Source organism: Lucilia cuprina, chromosome 6, assembly GCF_022045245.1.
Source record: "Lucilia cuprina isolate Lc7/37 chromosome 6, ASM2204524v1, whole genome shotgun sequence".
NCBI classification, from domain to species: Eukaryota; Metazoa; Arthropoda; class Insecta; order Diptera; family Calliphoridae; genus Lucilia; species Lucilia cuprina.
In genome coordinates, this window is record NC_060954.1 from 13,107,406 (window position 1) to 13,129,676 (window position 22,271).

A 22,271-nucleotide genomic window follows, 5' to 3' on the forward strand; every position below is an offset into this window, starting at 1 on the left:
CAACATAAAGCCCACAAATGACAAGTACAAAAAGAATCGAATAACATAAAACATAAAACAAATAATGTATTAAATTGAATCCAGAAAACAAACAACAACAAAGTCTGTCTCTTCTTGGTTACATGCAGCAATTTAAATAAGATGCATTTTTGTGGATTTAAAGATGATGACTACAACTCACTCATTTAACATACTCATAAACGTTATGAGTCATTTTGTAACCATGCGGGATTTGGGATGTTCCTCTTATAGAATGTTATAATGGTTTTTGCTCTTCTGCTTAAGAAAACAAAATTTACTTTAATGTTTGTTTATAAAATTAAAAATGTTTATGGGATTTTTTCTAAACAGGGTGTGTACAACGAAAAGTTGATTCCAGACTATAGAAGAACAGCAGTACTAATTTATAGTGTAGGCTATTGTAAGTGAATAGTCTATAGTGTGGACTTTAGTCTGTATATAGTCTGGACTTTTAGTCAGTCTATTGTCTAGACTAATGGGCTACAGTCATTCTATAATCTAGACTATAATCTGCCTATAGTCTGTATTATAGTACGTCTATAGTCTGGACTATACTCAGTCTATAGTATGGACTAATAAGTCCATAGTTTGGATTACAGTCAGTCGATAGTCTGCTTATATAGAGTTTGGGCCATAGACAGGTGTAAATCTGGTCCGGATAAGTTTATAGTCTGGACTATAACCACTCTTTAGTCTGGACTATAACCAGTCTAAGGTTTAAGCTCAAATCAATCTGTAATCTGAACTATAGTCGACCCATTGTCCGCCCACATATAATCAGCCTATATATAGTCTGGACTATAGTTAAACTATAGTCTGGACTATAGTCAGCCTATAGTCTGGACTATAGTCAGCCTATAGTCTGGACTATAGTCAGCCTATAGTCTGGACTATAGTCAGCCTATAGTCTGGACTATAGTCAGCCTATAGTCTGGACTATAATCAGCCTATAGTCTGGACTATAGTCAGCCTATAGTCTGGACTATAGTCAGCCTATAGTCTGGACTGTAGTCAGCCTATAGTCTGGACTATAGTCAACCTATAGTTTGGACTATAGTCAGCCTATAGTCAGCCTATAGTCTGGACTATAGTCAGCCTATAGTCTGGACTATAGTCAGCGTTTAGTCTGAACTACAATCAGCATTTAGTCTGAACTACAATCAGCATTTAGTCTGGTCTATAGTCAGCCTTTAGTGCGGACTATAGACAGCCTTTAGTGTGGACTATAGACAGCCTTTAGCATGTATTATAGTCAACCTTTATTCTAAGCTATAGTCAGTCTTTAGTCTGAACTTTAGTCAGCCTATAGTCTGGACTATATTCTGCCTATAGTGTAGACTATAATCAGTCTATGGTCTGCACTATAATCAGTCATAGGTCTCAGCTGAAATCAATCTGTAAACTGAACAATAGTCATTTTAAAGTCTGAACTATAACATAACTTTATAATCCGAACTATTGTAAGATTAACTTCAGTATCTATATTTAGTTGTACTTTCCCTTTAAGGGAAAATAAACCAAAACTCTTTAACAATTATTACATTATCTTATATTTATATACGGGCGTTTCTTATTTTTCTTTAATAATCTTACAGATTTATTATGTCAAGTTCATATGCAAGTGTTTATTTACAATTAAATTATCATTAATTAACAATTTATTAATGTGATGAAACAATTCTGAACAGATAATGAATGTCAAGAAAAGGAGGGACAAGTGATTTATATTTAAACAAAGATGAATTTTCTTACAGGGATTCAGAGATTAGTATCTGAAATTGTTATTAAATTATGTCATTAATACAATGAAATATTTCATTAGTTTGAACACTATACTGAAGAAAGTTTTCAGCAATAATAAGAGATGGTTTTCAAGAATGAACTAGTTCCAATCTCTTTTACTTTATATTTAAATTTCGCTTTTGTTTAGTATCGGAATCCTCCTCACTTTCTTTTTTCTTAAATTCATTTCTTTTTGCAAAAACAATTTTCTATCAATAATATTAATCATTTGTTGAGAAAAAAATGCTGAGTTCTTTCATCAAGTTCTAGGAATTAATTAATTTTTCTATATTTAAACAATAGATAGATATTTATACATTTCTTTTCTATTTTATTTGATTTAAAAAAATACAATTTCTAAATTATAAAGATATTAGCTGATAATTTTATAAACAATGTTAGAATGTGTTTATTTTAATATTATTTCTTTTTATTGTTTTTCAATAGATTTTTATCTTGTATTTTTGTTTAGAAGAAACATAATAAATTTTTGAAAAAATAAATTTCTTTGTTTATAGAAATTGTTTATAAGTGTTAACACCAATGTTGCCAATAGTGTTAATAATCAATAGAACTTTGCAGATTTCTTTGCATCAAATGTTAAATGACTTGTAATATTAACTGAATATTTTGCAAATATTTTGCAAAGATTTTGCAAAGAAATTTACCACAATTTTCACTTTATTATCTTTTTGTAAAAATTTTAAATTCTGTGGAAAAAAGCGTTAGAGCAGAAACAGACTCTTCAATTCGCTTTTAGTGTAAAGAACTTTTAACTGTTTTAATTAAAAGTGAACACTTTCTCGAACTTTTCTTTTAATCTACATGAATAAAATGCTTTGAATATATGAGTCTAGGAATTACATTAAGTTAATTTCTAATTTGTTCTTAATAAGAAAAGTTTTTTTTAGAAAAATAAAAATTAGAAAAACAGCTACACTGAACAAAATAATTTTAGAGTATGAACAAAAGTTAGTTTATAGTCTAGACCTATAGAAGGGACTGTCTTTTTTGAATGCACTAATGGCAGGACTATAATTTGTCTGAAATGTGGACTAACGGGTTTAGGTTCTGGCCTAAAGGCTGGACTATAATATATCTGAATTCTAGACTAAACAGTCTAGAGTCTGGACTATAATCAGTCTAAAGTCTGGACTACATATAGTAGGATATTTAGTAATCCTAAAGGCTGGACTGTCTGGATTCTGTACTAAACAGTTGAGGGTCTGTACTATAATCAGTCTAAAGTCTGGACTACATATAATAGGGTATATAAGTAGTTATCCTAAAGGCTGGGCTAAAATTTGTGTGGATTCTGGACAAAGCAGTCTAGGGTCTGGACTATAATCAGTCTAAAGTCTGGACTGCATATAATCCATATTAAAACCATTCTATAGTCAGTCTGTGTAGTTAGTCTATAGTCTGAACATTAGTCAGTCTATAGCCTGGATTTCAGTCAGTCTTTAGTCTGGAATTAACTAGGTCTAGAGTATGGACTATAATCAGCTTATAGTCTTGACTATAGACAGTATACAGTCTTTGCTTTAATAAAACTATAGTCTATGTTTGAGTTAGTCTATAGTCTGCATTGCAGTAAGTCTAAGCACTGGACTTTAGTCAGAGTATATATTAAAACCATTCTATAGTCAGTCAGTGTAGTTAGTCTATAGTGTGGACATTAGTTAGTCTATATCTTGGATTTCAGTCAGTCTTTAGTCTGGAATATAATAAGCTTATTGTCTAGACTATAGACAGTATATAGTCTTGGCTTTAATAAAACTATAGTCTATGTTTGAGCCAGTCTATAGTTATAGTCTTTCTATAGTCTGCATTGGAGTAAGTCTATACTCTGGACTTTAGGCAGTCTATATCCTGGACTATAGTCTGCACTATAGTAGGTCTATAGTCTGGACTTAAATCAGTATTTAGTCTGGACTTTAGTCAATATAGTTTAGTTAGTATATAGTCTAGACCATAGTCAGTCTATAATCCGGACTGTAACCATTTTATAGTCTGAACTTTGGTGGTATATAGTCTTGACTATAGTATGTTTATAATCTGGACTATAGAAAGTTTACAGTCTGTACAATAGTCAGTCTATATTCTGCGCTTCAATCAATATTTAGCCTGGAATAAACTTGGTCTAAAGTCCGGACTGTAATCAGTATATAGTATGTACTACAATCAGTCTAAAGTCTGGACTATAGGAAGTATTCAGTGTAGGCTAAAATCAGTCTGTAATCTAGATTGTAGTATGTGTATAACCTATAATCAGTTTATATAGTCTGTCTATAGTATAGACTACAGTCAAGCTATAAGCTTGTCTATAGTCTGCAATATAAATAGTCTATAGTCTGGACTGTAGTGAGTTTATAGTCAGTCAATAGACTTGACTATTGCCACTCTATAATTTGGACTACATTCATTCTTTTATAGTCCTTCTAGAGTTTATAGTCTGCACTTAAATCAGTGTATAGTCTGGATTATAGTCAATTTAATATCAGGACTTAAGTCAGTATATAGTCTGTAGTGAGTTTAGAGTCAGTCTATAGTCTTGACTATTGTCACTATATAGTCTGGACTACATTCATTCTTTTGTCTGCCCTATAGTGAGTCTATATTTTAGACTATAATCAATCTAGATTCTGGGATAAACTCGGTTTAAAGTCTAAACAATATTCAGTCTAGAGTCTGGACTATAATCAGCCTGCAGACTTGACTTTAGTCAGTATATAGTCTGGAAAATAGTCATACTATTTCAGGAATTATAGTCAGTCTATAGTCTTGACTATAGCTAGTCTATAGTCTTGACTGTAGCTAGTCTATAGTCTGGATTATATTCAGTCGATAGTCGGTCTATAGTCTTTTGTCAGTCTACAGTCCGGACTACAGTCAGTCTATAGTTCGGACTATAGTCAGTCTATAGTTCGGACTATAGTCAGTCTATAGTCGGAACTATAGTCTATCCATAGTCCGGACTTAAGTCTGTCTATAATCTGGACTACAGTCAATCTATGCCTTGAACTTCATTCTTTAGTCTGGACTATAGTGAATCCATAGTATGGACTTTAGTCAGAATATCGTTACGACTATAGTCAGTCTATAATCTGAGCTACATTCAATTTATATTCTGAACTACAGTCAGTCTTTAGTTTGGTCTGTAGGCAGTCAATATTCTAGGCTATAGTCTAGACTATAGTCTAGTCTAGCCGGTCTATAGTTAGTCTTTAATTTAGACTATATTAATCTCTGTTGTAATATACAAAATTTCTTTCTTTAGATTGCATGCTTAAGAATGTATTTTTTTTTTAATTCACATAAAAATTCAACAAAATAATTATTTTTTATATTTTTTGCTCACTCATCATTTTTTGTTTTAATTCTAAATTTTGTTTAAAATTTAGCTTTTGTTCAGAGTATGTATTTCTTTTATTTAACTTGGCTTACCGACCAAACAATACAATACCTACAGACATCTGACTGCTAGTCGTCAGTCGTCAGTAAAATTTCAAAGTTAAGCTACTTAAGCAGATTTTTGTAAACTTAATACCACTTCAAAATAAAGCAAGAGAAAAAAATATGACAAATATTTACTTTTTTATTGTTGAGAAAATAATTTAGCCGAAACGAATTCAATTTAAAGTGTATCATATAATTTTAGTGAAAATTTTTGAAATTCCAAAAAAGATTTTTATTTGAAAAAAAATCTAATTTTTTATCATTTAATTAGACGAACTAAAACTATCTGTTATGAATTGGACTGTAATATAAAATTTGCTGATCTTACTCTGTCAAATATTAATCGAGGATATTGCTAACTGATCGTTAAAGTGTGATCGTCATTTTTTTGGACGACCGATTTGTCATCAAGAATAAGTTGATAGAATGTATTATGCGTTGAGAGTGATCATCAACTCGATGACACCCCTGATCAAGCACAAAATTAAGATTAAGTTTAAGATTTCGAAGATCTGCTAGTGTCCTAGAAAAGATTTTAAAGATCATTTGATTAGAATATTGGCTGAATAGGTTGAGAGAGCTAAGGGTTTCCTAGTTGAAGCGAGTGTCCGAGAACCAAATTGCTCTCAATAGGAAGTAGATCAGAAATTTGTTAGTTGAAACTGTGTTAAGGAACGATCGTTAACTTTTCAAAGGCAATCATTAAGATTCATTTGAAGGTTTAGAAGACCGTGGTATTTAACTGGCTAAGTTGAAGATGATCTTTACTGAATGGATGTCCCTAGTAATGATCACTAGTTCCACACTCCAAAAAGACGACATTAAGATTCTGTTAAAGTTTTCAAAGCTCTAATAATGTCCTCCAATGGATATAGAATACTAAAAGTTCCCAGATCAAGTCATGTTATCAGCTTGAAAAGGAAATTGGTTTAATAAGAAGCGGACATATGCTTTCCAGTTGCATACATATAAACGATAGTTAGCTCTTCAAAAGCTAAAATTAAGATGGTTTTAAAGGTTTAAAAGCTCCGTATAGGAATCAAAGTGATCGTCGAAGGATGGATTTAAAACCATTATAATTCAGTCTTATGGTGACCTCCAAAGGGGATCGAATGCTAAGAGTTGCCAGATCAAGACAAGAAATCAACTCCAAAAGAATGTTGATTTCATGTCTTTTCAGTGTTATTGAAAGTTTAAATGACCTTTATGGCCAGCTGAGCAGATCATATCACGTGTCTGACCAATTTGAAAAGGATCTTATTGATCTCTTGGAGATTTCGAAGATCTTATAGTTTCCTCCAATGGATTTCGAATCAAAAGGAAGTTGATAACTTAGTAGGAAAGCAGACAGAAGTTTTAATAGTAGTGCAGACTTTAAAAAGTCTTCTGAAAGTTTAGGTGCTCTGTGTGGGAAGTTTAATGATTGCAGATCATGTCATTTGTCTGAACAAAATGGAGAGAATCTATTAGTGCAAACATTATGAGTGATCATAGCCATGCCTTCCAACAGTTACTCACTTATTATTAGCATTCTTCGTTCCAGAACATTTCAAATATCGTCGAATAAGTACACGAAGTTTTATGTCCACAGGCAAGATCATTCGTATAATTTCTCATCAATACGAAGTTCAGCGAATTTCTACAAACATTAGTAGTAATCGTATCCATGTCTTCCAACAGGTACTCACTTAATCAGAGATTATTAAAAAATTTTAGCATTCTTCGCTCCGGATCATTTCAAAGATCATCTAATAAGTATACGAAGTTTTATGTCCACGGGCAAGATCATTCGTATAATTTCTCATCAATACATTACTAGTGATCATAGCCATGTCTTCCAATAAGTACTCATTTAATTTGGGATTATTAATCAAACTTAGCATTCTTCACTCCCGCACATTTCAAAGATCATCGAATAAGTATATGAAGTTTTATGTCCACAGGCAAGATGATTCATATAATTTCTTATTAATAGGAAGTTCAGCGAATTAATACAAACATTAGTAGTGATCATAGCCAACAGTTACTCACTTAATCAAAAATTATTAAACAAACTTAGCATTCTTCGCTCCGGAACATTTCACAGATCATCGAATAAGTACACAAAGTTATATGTCCACCAGCAAGATCATTCAAATAATTTCTCATCAATAGGATGTTCAGCTAATTAGTACGAACTTTAGTAGTTATCATAGCCATGTCTTCCAACGGGTACTCACTTAATCTGGAACATTTCAAAGATCATCGAAGTTTTATGTCCACATGTCCACAGGCAAGATCATTCGTATAATTTCTCTTCAATAGGATGTTCAGCGAATGAGTACAAACATTAGTAGTGATCATAGCCATGTCTTACAACATGATCTCACTTAATTAGAGATTATTCATTAATCTCTGTATTCATCTCTTTCGGAACATTTCAAAGATCATCAGTAGGAAGTTCAGCGAATTAATGCAAAACATTTGTAGTGATCACTTAATCAGATATTATTAATCAAACTTAGCATTCTTTGCTCCAAAACAATTCAAAATTTGTCAATTCAGCATGATCAAAAGTAAAGGCACTAAGGTGTTCGCAGGGAAAGACATCGCGGTAAAACTTTAGATAAATTGAACTTCAACAAAGATCTATTCGAACTTTCAAATTCAACGAAATTAATCTGAAAAATCTATCTACTAAACAAAATATTCTTCTTTCTGAGAATATTTATAGGTCAATCACTTTTTTGTTTGTTGTTTTGTGTAATTGTAATTACATATCCAAAGACACTTGACCCATTTTACACTTGACTACTACAAAATTAATCATATCACTTGTTATCGTTAGAGTATATTTTTTTTTATTATACCCTTCACCTTCGTGAGAAGGGTATATATAAGTTTGTCATTCCGTTAGTAATTTCTATAATATAATTTTCCGACCCTATAAAGTATATATATTCTGGATCCTTATAGATAGCGGTGTCGATTAAGCCATTTCCGTCTGTCTGTCTGTCCGTCTGTCTGTGTGTTTGTCTGTCTGTCTGTTGAAATCAGTTTTTAGAGGTTCCCAGATATCGGCGAGATCCGAATCTTAAATAATTCAGTTAGACATGCTTTCGAGAAGATCGCTATTTAAAATCAGCAAAATTGGTCTAATAATAACGGAGATATGAGCAAAAATCCGAGACAACCTCCGAAAATTTCATCAAAAAAGCCACATTTTTTTCATGCTTTGTTAAAAAAGCAACAACAACAACACTGTGAATTGGATAAAGATGTACATGTACGTGTGTAGATGTATTTGGTTTTCTTCAACTGTGTATTTTTTTTTGTATGTTTGGATGCTGTTCTGTTCTCACAAGAACTAGGGGATAAAGCAGTAATATGTTGGTAGTACAGCTCATATTTGTTTGAGGGTGGTAATGCAGTTTGACGGTGGTATTACAGTACAACGGTAAATATTTCTTTCAGCTATAGTTTATATTTGTTTGTGTGTATGTGTGACATGTATGCAGAGATACAAAATAAATAAAAACTGTGTTTTAAAACATACTTGGTGAAGGGTATATAAGATTCGGCACAGCCGGATATAGAAATATTACATGTTTTTATTGTTTTTGTTTTATCGCCATCATGTTTACATGTTTATTTATTTTTTTAATTCTTCCGACTTGTAATAGAAACTTGTAGAATTTCAAATATTGCATATGACGCCGTCGTAGTCGGTTGTTCTTATGTATAATTTAACTTTTTCAATATTTCTTAATTATTTCCTCGTAATTTTACAAATCACTGAGATTGCTCTCTCTCTCTCTCTCTAGTTTTAAAGGCGGCATGTTATACAATTGCACAATTTTTCTACAATTGTTGTTTTATAGAATTTGTTTGTCCGTCGTCCTTGTTGTTGCTGTATTATTATTAATCAGAATATGTTTTTCTTTTTCATATTTTAATAATTTATGAATTAGTATTTTTATTTTTTTTTTTTAATAAATCTTCTTAAGCCGGTTTAGTTGAATTGGTCATATGGTCAAACTCAAATGTAAAGAAGAAGGAAAGTGGAAGAAAACAAAAATGAACAAAAAATTAAAATAAACAAATAATTTCATTCATAAATTAAACGATACGGATGCGTACGACGACGTGTTTTGTTTTAAATATTAAATTAATGTTTAAATAATTATTATGAAGAAAAAAAAAACAACTACACTAAGGGAGATTCAATTAAAGGTAGACACGTTCTCTTTTGAGAGACTACGTCAATGTTATTCCTAACTGCTCGAGGTAATCGCCAGACAAAACCAGGTCTTCTCAATGACGATTAAGATTTCGTAGGTCTGGCAATGATGACACAAATTGTTGCCAGATGATCATAAAAGCGATCACTAACTTTTCACGGGAACAACATTGAGATTCTGTTGAAGATTCCCAAGCTCTATTAGTGTCTCTTAATAGTTACAGTACTGATTATGTATCTGAAAATCGAACTTTGTCCTTGAATAGATAAATGAGGTTTAGTGTTTGTAGATTAGATCTAAAATCAGAAGAAAGTATAGACGATCGTTAAAACGATCAACAACTTTTCACGAGCACAACTCTAAGATTCTTTTAAAGATGTCGAAGCTCTGTTAGTGTCTCTGCATAGTGTTACAGGAAGCTTAAAAGTGCGCAGTATTGATTATGTATTTGAAAATCGAACTATGTCCTTGGATAGATAAAAGAGGCCTAGTATTCCTAGAGCACAACTCTAAGATTCTGTTAAAGTTGTCGAAGCTCTGTTAGTGCCCCTGAATAGAGTTACAGGAAGCTTTAAAGTGCGCAGTATTGATTATGTACCTGAAAATCGAACTATGTCCTTGAATAGATAAAGGATGCCTAGTATTCCTAGATCAGATCTAGGATCAGTAGAAAGAGTAGATGAGTAAAAAAAAACATTACCATTACCATTTCTTTTCAATAGCGACAAAAATTTCTATAGTCTGGTAATATCATCGATAATACTAATTATTCCAAGACGATCATGAAAGCGATCTTCAATCTTTCACGAGGACAACACTAAGATTCTATTAAAGATTTCGAAGCTCTGTGAGTGTCCCTGAATAGTGTTACAGGAAGCTTAAAAGATCACATTATTCACTATGTGTCTGAAAATTGAACTCGGTTAGTGTTCCTGAATAGATAAAGGATCCAGACCTACAATCAGTAGGAAGATCAGACCTACAATCAGTAGGAAGTGTAGAAGACATAACAATGCCATGCCTTCTCAATGACGTTGAAGATTTCAAAGGTCTAGTATTATCTCCGATTCATTATATGTGTCTGAAAATTGAACTCTGATAGTGCTCCTGAATAGGTAAAGGATTCTGTTGAAGAAAAGTGTTCCAAGATCAGACCTACAATCAAAGTGTAGAAGAGCAAACATAACAATGCCATGCCTTCTCAATGACGTTGATGATTTCAAAGATCTAGTAATATAGTCGATGAGACTAATTATTCCCAGACGATCATGATAGCGATCAATAACTTTTCACGAGCACAACATTGAGATTCTACTAAAGATGTCGAATCTCTGATAATGTCTCTGAATAGTTACAGAAAGCTTAAGTGTTCGCAGTACTGATAATGTATCTGAAAAGAGAACCACGTCCTAGATGTCATGTCTTCTCAATAACGACAAAACTGTCGATTGTCTGGTAATATCTTCGATAAGACTAATTATTGCCAGACGATCATATAAGCGATCATCAACTTTTACAGAGCACAACTCTAAGATTGTGTTGAAGATTTCGAAGCTCTGTTAGTGCTCCAGAATAGTTACAGGAAGCTTAAGTGTTCTCAGTACTGATAATGTATCTGAATAACGAACTGTGTCATTGAATAGATAAAGGAGGCCTTGTATTCCTAGATCAAACCTACAAACTGTTAGTGTTCCAGAATAGTTACAGGAGGCAGAACAAATCGTATGCCTTAAAATCTAACTCAAATAGTATACCTGAATAGATATTGGAGGCTTCAGAACGCGAAGTAGATCATTATCAGAATGTGAAGAAGAGCTTTATTAGCCTTGTAGACGATACAGGAGACAAAGTCTTACTGAACTAGGTCTGTAATCAATAGGAAGTGGTTCTCTTGATGCACGATCGTTGAACTAGAAGATTAAATGAGAATGAACAACCTTCAAAAAGTATCATGAAATACAGACTCGCACATTATTGAGAAAAAGGTGGAGAATATCATTATCGACATTGGTAGCTTAGGGACTTAATCATTCAAACAAGTTAATCATCTGCAATCACAAACTTAAAGTTATGCCACGAACCTTTGAGTGAACATTGGAACGATCTCTTTAAAGAACCGAAAGGCGATCAATAGAAACTTCATACAAAGAGGCCTTAACAAATACAAAGTAAGTTCAACACTGTAAGGAATAAATATGATAAGAAGTTTAACTGATTCATGAACAAGTCTGTTAAAACAAAGGTCAAAGGTGACACCTCAATCTTTGAGTTCAACACTGAAATGATCACGATCACAATTAGATTCCGATTCCGTTCTTAAAGGAATAAATATGATAAGAAGTTTAAATGTTTCATGAACAAGTCTGTTAAAACAAAGGTCAAGGGTGAAACCTCAAACTTTAATGTGAACACTGAAACGATCACGATCACAATTCGTGATCTAACGATCGATTCCATACTTAAAGGAATAAATATGAAAAGAGTTTAACTGTTTCATAAACAAGTCTGTTAAAACAAAGCTTAAAAGTGAAACCTCAAACTTTGATGTCAATACTGAAGTGATCACGATCACAATTTGTAAAATATTGATCGATTCCGTTCTTAAAGGAATAAATATGATAAAAGTTTAACTGATTCATGAACAAGTCTGTTAAAACAAAGGTCAAGGGTGAAACCTCAACTTTAATGTGAACACTGAAACGATCACGATCACAATCCGTGATCTAACGATCGATTCCATACTTAAAGGAATAAATATGAAAAGAGTTTAACTGTTTCATAAACAAGTCTGTTAAAACAAAGCTCAAAAGTGAAATTTCAAACTTTGATGTCAACACTGAAGCGATCACTTATAAACCCTATATAAATATTCCACACTGTTAAAAGCGGCATGACTTTTCAATGAATATTTATGTTTAGAATTTCATTCATAAAAATAAACAAATTACAATAATCAATTGGAGTGGAGTAGGTAAATATAGACACAGAGAGCGAGATCGAATGTTTAATAAAATTCTTGATTAGAATTTCTAACCAATTTAACAGTAAATGATCATTCAGGAAATGTTTGTGTGTGTGTGGGGGGGAGGTGTACTCATGATACTAAAACCGACATTATTTTTAATAAAAATGAATCATCTTTTTTTATAAATTTAAATCAGCTTTGAATGTTAAGCTCATGTTAAGTAAATTTTAATTTATAATTATAAAATCAATTATTTTTATAACATTTTATAAAATTTTCTTGGAATTTAGAAAAAAACAACTCATAAGCATTTTATAATATTAAAATTATTTTGTAATTCTTAATTTTGTTTTACATGCAAATTTCTGTTTCTGTATTATAAAACTTTTCAGTTTTGAATATATTTTTATAAACAAGAGTATTTTTTTTAATTCAAAACCATTTTTTTTATTGTAATTCCATACCTTATGAATTTAACACACATTTGTAGAAATTTGTTTTTTTGCAAATTTCTAAAAGGAAAAACTCTTGCAGTAACCACAGACCTATAAAAAATATATATACCAAAAAACAAAAGGTGTTGAGGTTTCTTTCTATTTTATTATGTAGAAATATTTTCTTACTTTTATCCACTTTATTCTATTCTACACATTACACATAAATTATAATTTCCTGAATGCAAAATACATGTTTGTATTAGAGTAGTATAAACGAATGAATGAAAAAAAGTGAAAAATGTATAAAATATCATGTAAAAACATCCAGACAAAAACGACATAACAAATCTGAGAAGAAAAAGTTTGCTAAACTGCAATAATATTCAAGAAGTAGTAATTCCAGGGAGAAGAATAGAATAGCAAAAAAAAATGTATGTAAAATATTCTGCAGACAATGTAGATAAGAACAAATGCACTCAAGTGATAACTAAGGAGTGGGATGGAAAAGAAGAAGATTAACATACATTGTTGGTAAGAAAATTTATAGGGTTCAATTGGATAGAAATGTCTTGGATATAGCTAAACTTATTATTAAACATAATTAAGTTAGGAATGAGCCTAGACAATTCTATAGCATCGATTATAGACCGATCTAAAGTCCAACTGAAGACTGATCTATACACTCGACTATAGACTGATCTAAAAACTTGACTCTAGACTGATCTATACACTCGACTAGAGGCTGATCTATAGTCCAGACTGTAGACTTTACAATAGACTTATATATAGTCTCAACTACAGACCGATCTCTTCAATAGACTGATCTATAGTCTCACTATAGACTGATTTATAGTCTTGACTATTGACTAATATTCTAATGTATTCAGTATTGACTGATCTAGAGTCTCGACTATAGACTGATCTATAGTCCCCACTATAGACAGATCTATAGCCCCGACTATAGACAGATCTATAGTCCCGACTATAGATACACTTGACTTTAACTGAACTATAATCTCGACTATAAACTGTTCTATAGTCTCAACTATAAACTGTTCTATAGTCTCGACTATAGACTGTTCTATAGTCTCGACTGTAGACTGTTCTATAGTCTCGATTGTAAACTGTTCTATAGTCTCGACTATAGACTGTTCTATAGTCTCGACTATTGACTGTTCTATAGTCTCGACTATAGACTGTTCTATAGTCTCGACTGTAGACTGTTCTATAGTCTCGATTGTAAACTGTTCTATAGTCTCGACTATAGACTGTTTTATAGTCTCGACTATAGACTGTTCTATAGTCTCGACTATATACTGCTCTATAGTCTCGACTATATACTGCTCTATAGTCTCGACTATAGACTGTTCTAAACTTATTATTAAACATAATTATGTTAGGAATGAGCCCTTAATTCTAGACAGTTCTATAGCATCGATTATAGACTGATCTTAAGTCCAACTGAAGACTGATCTATACACTCGACTATAGACTGATCTAAACACTTGACTCTAGACTGATCTATACACTCGACTAGAGGCTGATCTATAGTCTAGACTGTAGACTTTACAATAGACTTATCTATAGTCTCAACTACAGACCGATCTCTTCAATCGACTGATCTATAGTCTCACTATAGACTGATTTATAGTCATGACTATTGACTTATATTCTAATGTATTCAGTATTGACTGATCTAGAGTCTCGACTATAGACTGATCTATAGTCCCCACTATAGACAGATCTATAGCCCCGACTATAGACAGATCTATAGTCCCGACTATAGACACACTTGACTATATACTGCACTATAATCTCGACTATAGACTGTTCTATAGTCTCAACTATAGACTGTTCAATAGTCTCGACTATAGACTGTTCTATAGTCTCGACTGTAGACTGTTCTATAGTCTCGATTGTAAACTGTTCTATAGTCTAGATTATAGACTGTTCTATAGTCTCGACTATTGACTGTTCTATAGTCTCGACTATAAACTGTGCTATAGTCTCGACTATAGACTATTCTATAGTCTCGACTATAGACTGTTCTATAGTCTCGACTGTAGACTGTTCTATAGTCTCGATTGTAAACTGTTCTATAGTCTCGACTATAGACTGTTTTATAGTCTCGACTATAGACTGTTCTATAGTCTCGACTATATACTGCTCTATAGTCTCGACTATATACTGCTCTATAGTCTCGACTATAGACTGTTCTAAACTTATTATTAAACATAATTATGTTAGGAATGAGCCCTTAATTCTAGACAGTTCTATAGCATCGATTATAGACTGATCTTAAGTCCAACTGAAGACTGATCTATACACTCGACTATAGACTGATCTAAACACTTGACTCTAGACTGATCTATACACTCGACTAGAGGCTGATCTATAGTCTAGACTGTAGACTTTACAATAGACTTATCTATAGTCTCAACTACAGACCGATCTCTTCAATCGACTGATCTATAGTCTCACTATAGACTGATTTATAGTCATGACTATTGACTTATATTCTAATGTATTCAGTATTGACTGATCTAGAGTCTCGACTATAGACTGATCTATAGTCCCCACTATAGACAGATCTATAGCCCCGACTATAGACAGATCTATAGTCCCGACTATAGACACACTTGACTATATACTGCACTATAATCTCGACTATAGACTGTTCTATAGTCTCAACTATAGACTGTTCAATAGTCTCGACTATAGACTGTTCTATAGTCTCGACTGTAGACTGTTCTATAGTCTCGATTGTAAACTGTTCTATAGTCTAGATTATAGACTGTTCTATAGTCTCGACTATTGACTGTTCTATAGTCTCGACTATAAACTGTGCTATAGTCTCGACTATAGACTATTCTATAGTCTCGACTATAGACTGTTCTATAGTCTCGACTGTAGACTGTTCTATAGTCTCGATTGTAAACTTTTCTATAGTCTCGAATATAGACTGTTCTATAGTCTCGACTATAGACTGTTCTATAGTCTCGACTATAGACTGTTCTCTAGTCTCGACTATAGACTGTTCTATAGTCTCAGCTATAGTCTATTCTATAGTCTCGACTATAGACTGTCCAATAGTCTCGACTATAGACTGTTCTATAGTCTCGACTATAGACTCTTCTATACTCTCGACTATAGACTGTTCTATAGTATAGACTACTGCCCAGTCTATAATCTACTATAACTGTTCTATACTATCGACTATAGATTTTTCTATAGACTATTCTATAGTCTTGACTACAGACTGTTCTATAGTCGCTACTATAAACTTTTTTATAGTCTCAACTATAGACTATTCTATAGTCTCGACTATAGACTGTTCTATAGTTTCAACTATACACTGTTCTATAGTCTCGACTATAGTCTATTCTATAGTCTCGACTATAGACTATTCTAGTCTCGACTATAGACTGTGCTATACTATCGACTATAGACCATTCTATAATCCCTACTATTACTGTTCTATACTCTCGACTATAGACTGTTCGACTATCTATAATCTTGACTATGGAATATTCTATAGTCTTCACTATGGAATATTCTATAGTCTTGTTTAACCTATTGTCTATAAATTGATCTATGTTATCTGCGATAAAGTGATCTATAGTCTTGTTTATAAGATGATCTATAGTATCGTCAATAAAGTAATCTATAGTGTCCACAACAGAGTGTTCTATAGTCTTGACTATAGAGTGTTCCATTTCCTCGTCTATAAAGTGATCTATAGTCTCCACTATAGATAGTTCTATATTATATTCTATAGTCTCGATTATATAACATTCTACAGTTTCGACTATAGAAATTAACCCCAAATAACAATTAGTATTTTTTGAAATTACCCCAAAATTTACATTAGTCATTCTAATACCTTTCCGGCTACTTGAACTAAAGTATTTATCGTTAAACTTCAAACAAATAAAATAATTTATCAATTTTACTCACACTTTTAAAAATAAAAATTATTCTTCATTCAGTGCATTTTATTATTTACCTTAAATAAGAATTCTTATCAATTTATTATGGATTTCTGGCGAAATTACGCTTAAAAACTATAAACAATGACAGTATTTGAAATGCATAATATAACGGTTTTTTGTTTTGTTTAACCATTAGGTATTTAAATAGCCTTAACTGACATAATTTAACTTTCCATATTTAAACAATAATGAATTCTTATCTTATCAATTTATATTAAACATAAACAAAGTTTATTGCATTTTGAAGTCAAAGACAATGAATAGATATTTTAGCAGTAAAAATAATTTCACACGTAATTTATTATGAAAATTATGAATGGACTTTAATTCTAAAGTTATTAGGAAATGTATTATGAATTATTTAAGGGGAGTTGTAGTTGATCAAGGGGAACAGTTACAAATTCAAAATAGAATAGTTGTAGCTAATTTCAAAGTTTTCTATAACCAAATCTAAGGCAAAAACAATTTTGCCTTCACAATATTATGACTAATTGTATATATTTTGTTTTTAGTTTGGACCCATATTCATAGGAATTTTTTTTAGTAATTTACTAACAAAAACTTTTTTTATCTTGCTACTCATTTAATGTTTGCATTTGCTGACTCATTTCATTAAATTTATCTTCTGCATAAACCCTCCATAATTTGTTGGTCTTAAACCAATTTTATTTTTTTTTTAAATTTAGTACAAAACCTTTTCATAAATTGTTTAAAGTTTTAAGCAAAAATGTAACGAAATTTTTTTTTGTTTGATACAAAAAAACCCCTATTAGTAGTTGTAAGTAAAACCAAAACTAATTGTTTTAACCATTTTTTTGCTTTGACCTCAAACTATGAAAATATTTCTTTTGATAGAATGTGGGTTAGAGAAATAAATATTGTTGAAATATATTAACGAGATTAGGCAGTAGGGGGTAAGGAAAAGAGTATTATAACAGACTTAAACTCTTCATCATGGAGAGCAGACTGTAATTGAGACTACAGAATTGTTAACTATAGATTAGTCTACAGTCCAGATACTTAAGAACAATATATAGACCGGAGACTATACAGCAATCTACAGTCGAGACAATAGAACAGTTAATAGTCTCGACTATCTATAGTCGAGACTATAGAACAGTCGAGACTATAGAACAATCGAACAGTCGAGATTATAGAATAGTCTATAGTCGAGACTATAGAACAATCTGCAGTCGAGATTATAGAATAGTCTATAGTCGAGACTATAGAGCAGTCTATAGTCGAGACTATAGAACAGTCTATAGTCGAGACTATAGAACAGTCTATAGTCGAGACTACAGGACAGTCTATAGTCGAGACTATAGAACAATCTAAAGTCGAGATTATAGAATAGTCTATAGTCGACACTATAGAGCAGTCTATAGTCTAGACTATAGAGCAGTCTATAGTCGAGACTATAGAAAAGTCTATAGTCGAGACTATAGAAAAGTCTATAGTCGAGACTATAGAAAAGTCTATAGTCGAGACTATAGAAAAGTCTATAGTCGAGACTATAGAACAGTCTTCGGTCGAGACTATAGAACAGTTAACAATCGAGACTATAGATCAGTCTATGGTCAAGACTATAGAACAGTCTATAGTCGAGACTCTAGAATAGTCTATAGTCGAGACTATAGAATACTCTATAGTCGAGACTATAGAACAGTCCATAGTCGAGACTATAGTGCAGATGTCTCCGAGATTATAAATCAGTCAGAGATTATAAATCAGTCTGTAGTCTAGACTATAGATATCTCTATAGAGGAGAAAATACATCAGTCCATTGTTGAGACTATAGATCCGTCTATAATCGAAACAATACTCTATGGTCAAGACAATAGATCACTGTATTAGGGAGAATATAAATTAGCCTATAGTCTAGACAATAGATCATTGTATTGGGGAGACTATAGATTATCCTCTAGTCGAGACTATAGATTAGCCCATAGTCGATACTATAAATCAGGCTATTGGGAAGACCAGTCTATAGAGGAGAGTAAATATCATTCTATAGGGGAAACAATAAACCAGCCTATAGTCCAGACTATATATCAGCCTATAGACGAGACTGTAGATCACTCAGTCGAAACTATTTAATTAAGAACAGTCTATAGTCGAGACTATAGAACAGTCTATAGCCGAGACTATAGAACAGTCTATAGGCGAGACTATAGAACAGTCTAAAGTCGAGACTATAGAACAGTCTATAGTCGAGACTATAGAACAGTCTATAGTCGAGACTATAGAACAGTCTATAGTCGAGACTATAGAACAGTCTACAGTCGAGACTATAGAACAGTCTATAGTCGAGACTATATAGAACAGTCTATAGTCGAGACTATATAGAACAGTCTATAGTCGAGACTATAAAACAGTCTATAGTCGAGACTATAGAACAGTCTATAGTCGAGACTATAGAACAGTCTATAGTCGAGACTATAGAACAGTCTATAGTTTATAATCGAGACTATAGATTAGTCTATGGTCAAGACTATAGAACAGTCTCTAGTAGATACAGTTTAACTTAAAATACAAGAAACATAATGAATCTATTAAGGTCATTGGAATATTTTGCTTAAAATCAACTTTATATTTAATCAAAATCTAATTTATTAGTTGAAATACATATTTTCAAAAATTTAACGGTACTTTAGTTTTAAAACATAATTTAACTTTTAAATGATTTTCTTTTTCTTAATTTAGACCAAAAACATATCTTTTGTTTCTATTAAAGACAAACACAATGTTACACTTAGAAAATCTTTTTCTATGGATTTTTGTTTTTTTTTTTTTCTTTCAAAAGATACTGGCAAAATTTTTAAGATGAAAACAAAACACACAAAACCCAGAAATAATGCATTATTTATAAAACAACAAAAAATAAAGTTTTTGCACTAAAAATCACACAAAAAAAAAAATGTACATGAAAGATAAAAAAGATGAGCTCTTAAAATATTAAAACAAATAAACAACAACAATAATAATAAGAAATTTTTTGAAAAAAAGCACGAACTTTCAATGAAACCATGTTTCAAATGATTCGATTAAAAATACACAAAAACAACAATAAACTTAATAGAAAGAAAAAAACTAAAGCATACAGCTGTTTGTTGAACAGAATTTGCTTGTGTTTTTGTGGTTGTTGTTGTTGTTATTTGTATACCTTTTAAACAGCAAGAAGAAGAAAATACTAATAAGAACAACTATAAATTAATAAAAGTAAACGGAATAACAAAAACAACAAGTAAACTATATAATTTTTTTGAACAAAAAAAAACCTAAACTGGTTTTCAATGATAGTGTGTGTTTTTGTTGATTTTGTTTTTGCCTAAATACAAATTTATATTGAACTTGTATCCAGTGATTCTAGGAGATGAACTTGTATTAACTTCAAAATTAAGAAACTACCTATAAAACGATCTAAAGTCAAGATTATAAAAGGATCTTAATTCTAGACTACAGACCAGTTTATAGTTGAAATTATAGATCAGTTTATAGTCAAGATGAGAGATCAGTCTATACTATAGACTGATCTATCGGCTATAGACTCTATAGTCGAGACTTTAGATCAGATTATTTTATATTCGAGACTTTAAATCAGTCAATAGTCAGGACTACAGGTCTGTGTAGAGTCAAGACTACAGATCAGTTTATAGTCTATAGAGGAGACTATGAAAAAGTCTATAGTCTAGACTATAGATCAGTCTATAGGGGAGACTATACATCAGTCCATGGGGTAGACTATAGATCAGTCTATAGGAGAAACTATGGGTCATTCTAAAAGGCTAAAGATTAGTCTATAGGGGAGAATATGTATTAAAGATCAGTCTATAGATCCATCTATAGTCGAGCCTTTATATCCGTCTATAGTCGAGACTGTAGATCAGTCTATAGTCTAGACTATAGATATATCTATAGGGCAGACAATACATCAGTCCATGGGGGAGACTATAGATCCGTCTATAATCGAAACAATACTCTATGTTCAAGACAATAGATCAATGTATTGGGGAGACTATAGATTAGCCTATAGTCGAGACTATAGATTATGCTCTAGTCGAGACTATAGATTAGCCCATAGTCGATACTATAAATCAGTCTATTGAGAAGACCAGTCTATAGAGGAGACTAAATTCTATAGGGGAGACAATAAACTAGCCTTTAGTTCAGACTATATATCAGCCTATAGACGAGACTATAGATCACTCAGTCGAACCTATTGATCAGTTTATATTCGAGACTATAGATGAGTCTACAGTTCAGTATATATTAGATACTATAGATCAGTCTATATTCAGCACTATGGATCAGTCCACATTTAAGATTATAGAACAGTCTTAAGTTAATAATTTAGATCAGTCTATAGTTGAGACTACAGATCAGTCTATAATTTAGACTATAGATCAGTCTATAGTCGACAATACAGATGAGTCTATAGTCGATATTCTTGATCAGTCTATGATTTTTCTACATTCCAAGTAATAATATAAAAAAACACTTTCTCTTAGCGATATACTGTCCACCACAAAACCTACTGGTTAAGTTCATGAATATTTTGAACATGAACAAATAAATTTCATAAAAGAAGTCATCTGTAAGAAAAATGTTTATTGTAAAGAGATACTCTATATAGAGAGTAGTTGTTGCTACCACAAGTATGTTTTTTTCTTTGGTGTTTGTCTGTTTCTTTTTCATGCAATTGACAATATTTTCACAGAGAGTAAAAGGCAAACAAAAAAAAACTGCACAAAAAATGACAGATGTTAAAACAGGTAATTAAAGGCTTTAACTAAAAAACATATATATGTCTGTATTTACTAGTCATTCGCTAGTCGTATTAGTAATTATCTACATAAGAAATAAATTGAAATTTTAAATAAATAAAAAACTCACCATTAAAAGAAAATAAAATAAATGATAATGTAAAAATTTATTGAAAATTAATTATTATATCAGGATTCATAGGGATTATGGGAAGTCTTAATATTGTTATCATAGGATTTGTCTTTTAACTTTAAAATAATTGTCAGTTTCTTAAATGCTTATTTATTTATTGCTATAGGGAAAATGTCCTTGCATATACAAAAACTGAGTCAAAGAGATCTTATATAGTTGATAAATTATCTTATTATGTTTAGAAGATTTCAACTGTTTATAAAGACTGGAATATTTTTAAAATTTGACAAGTGGCAAGAGCTGAACAAGAATTAAACTAGAACTGTACTAAAATAGAACATAACTTGAACTGAACTAGCACAGAACTAGAACAGAACTAGAACAGAACTAAAACAGAACTAGAACAGAACTAAAACAAAACTAAAACAGAACTAGAACAGAACTAGAACAGAACTAGAACAGAACTAGAACAGAACTAGAACAGAACTAGAACAGAACT

At 31.7% G+C, this 22,271-nt stretch overlaps 1 protein-coding gene across 1 annotated transcript in view; it reads left to right on the forward strand.

Annotated features, from left to right (window-relative positions):
* The first annotated feature begins 21,636 nt into the window (after nt 1–21,636).
* Nucleotides 21,637–22,271, forward strand: part of LOC124418459 (lysophosphatidylserine lipase ABHD12) — a 2,369-nt gene continuing 1,734 nt past the window's right edge. The window contains exon 1 of the mRNA XM_046953432.1: nt 21,637–21,648. Coding sequence (XP_046809388.1) covers nt 21,637–21,648 — 12 coding nt within the window. The remainder of the gene's footprint in view (nt 21,649–22,271) is intronic.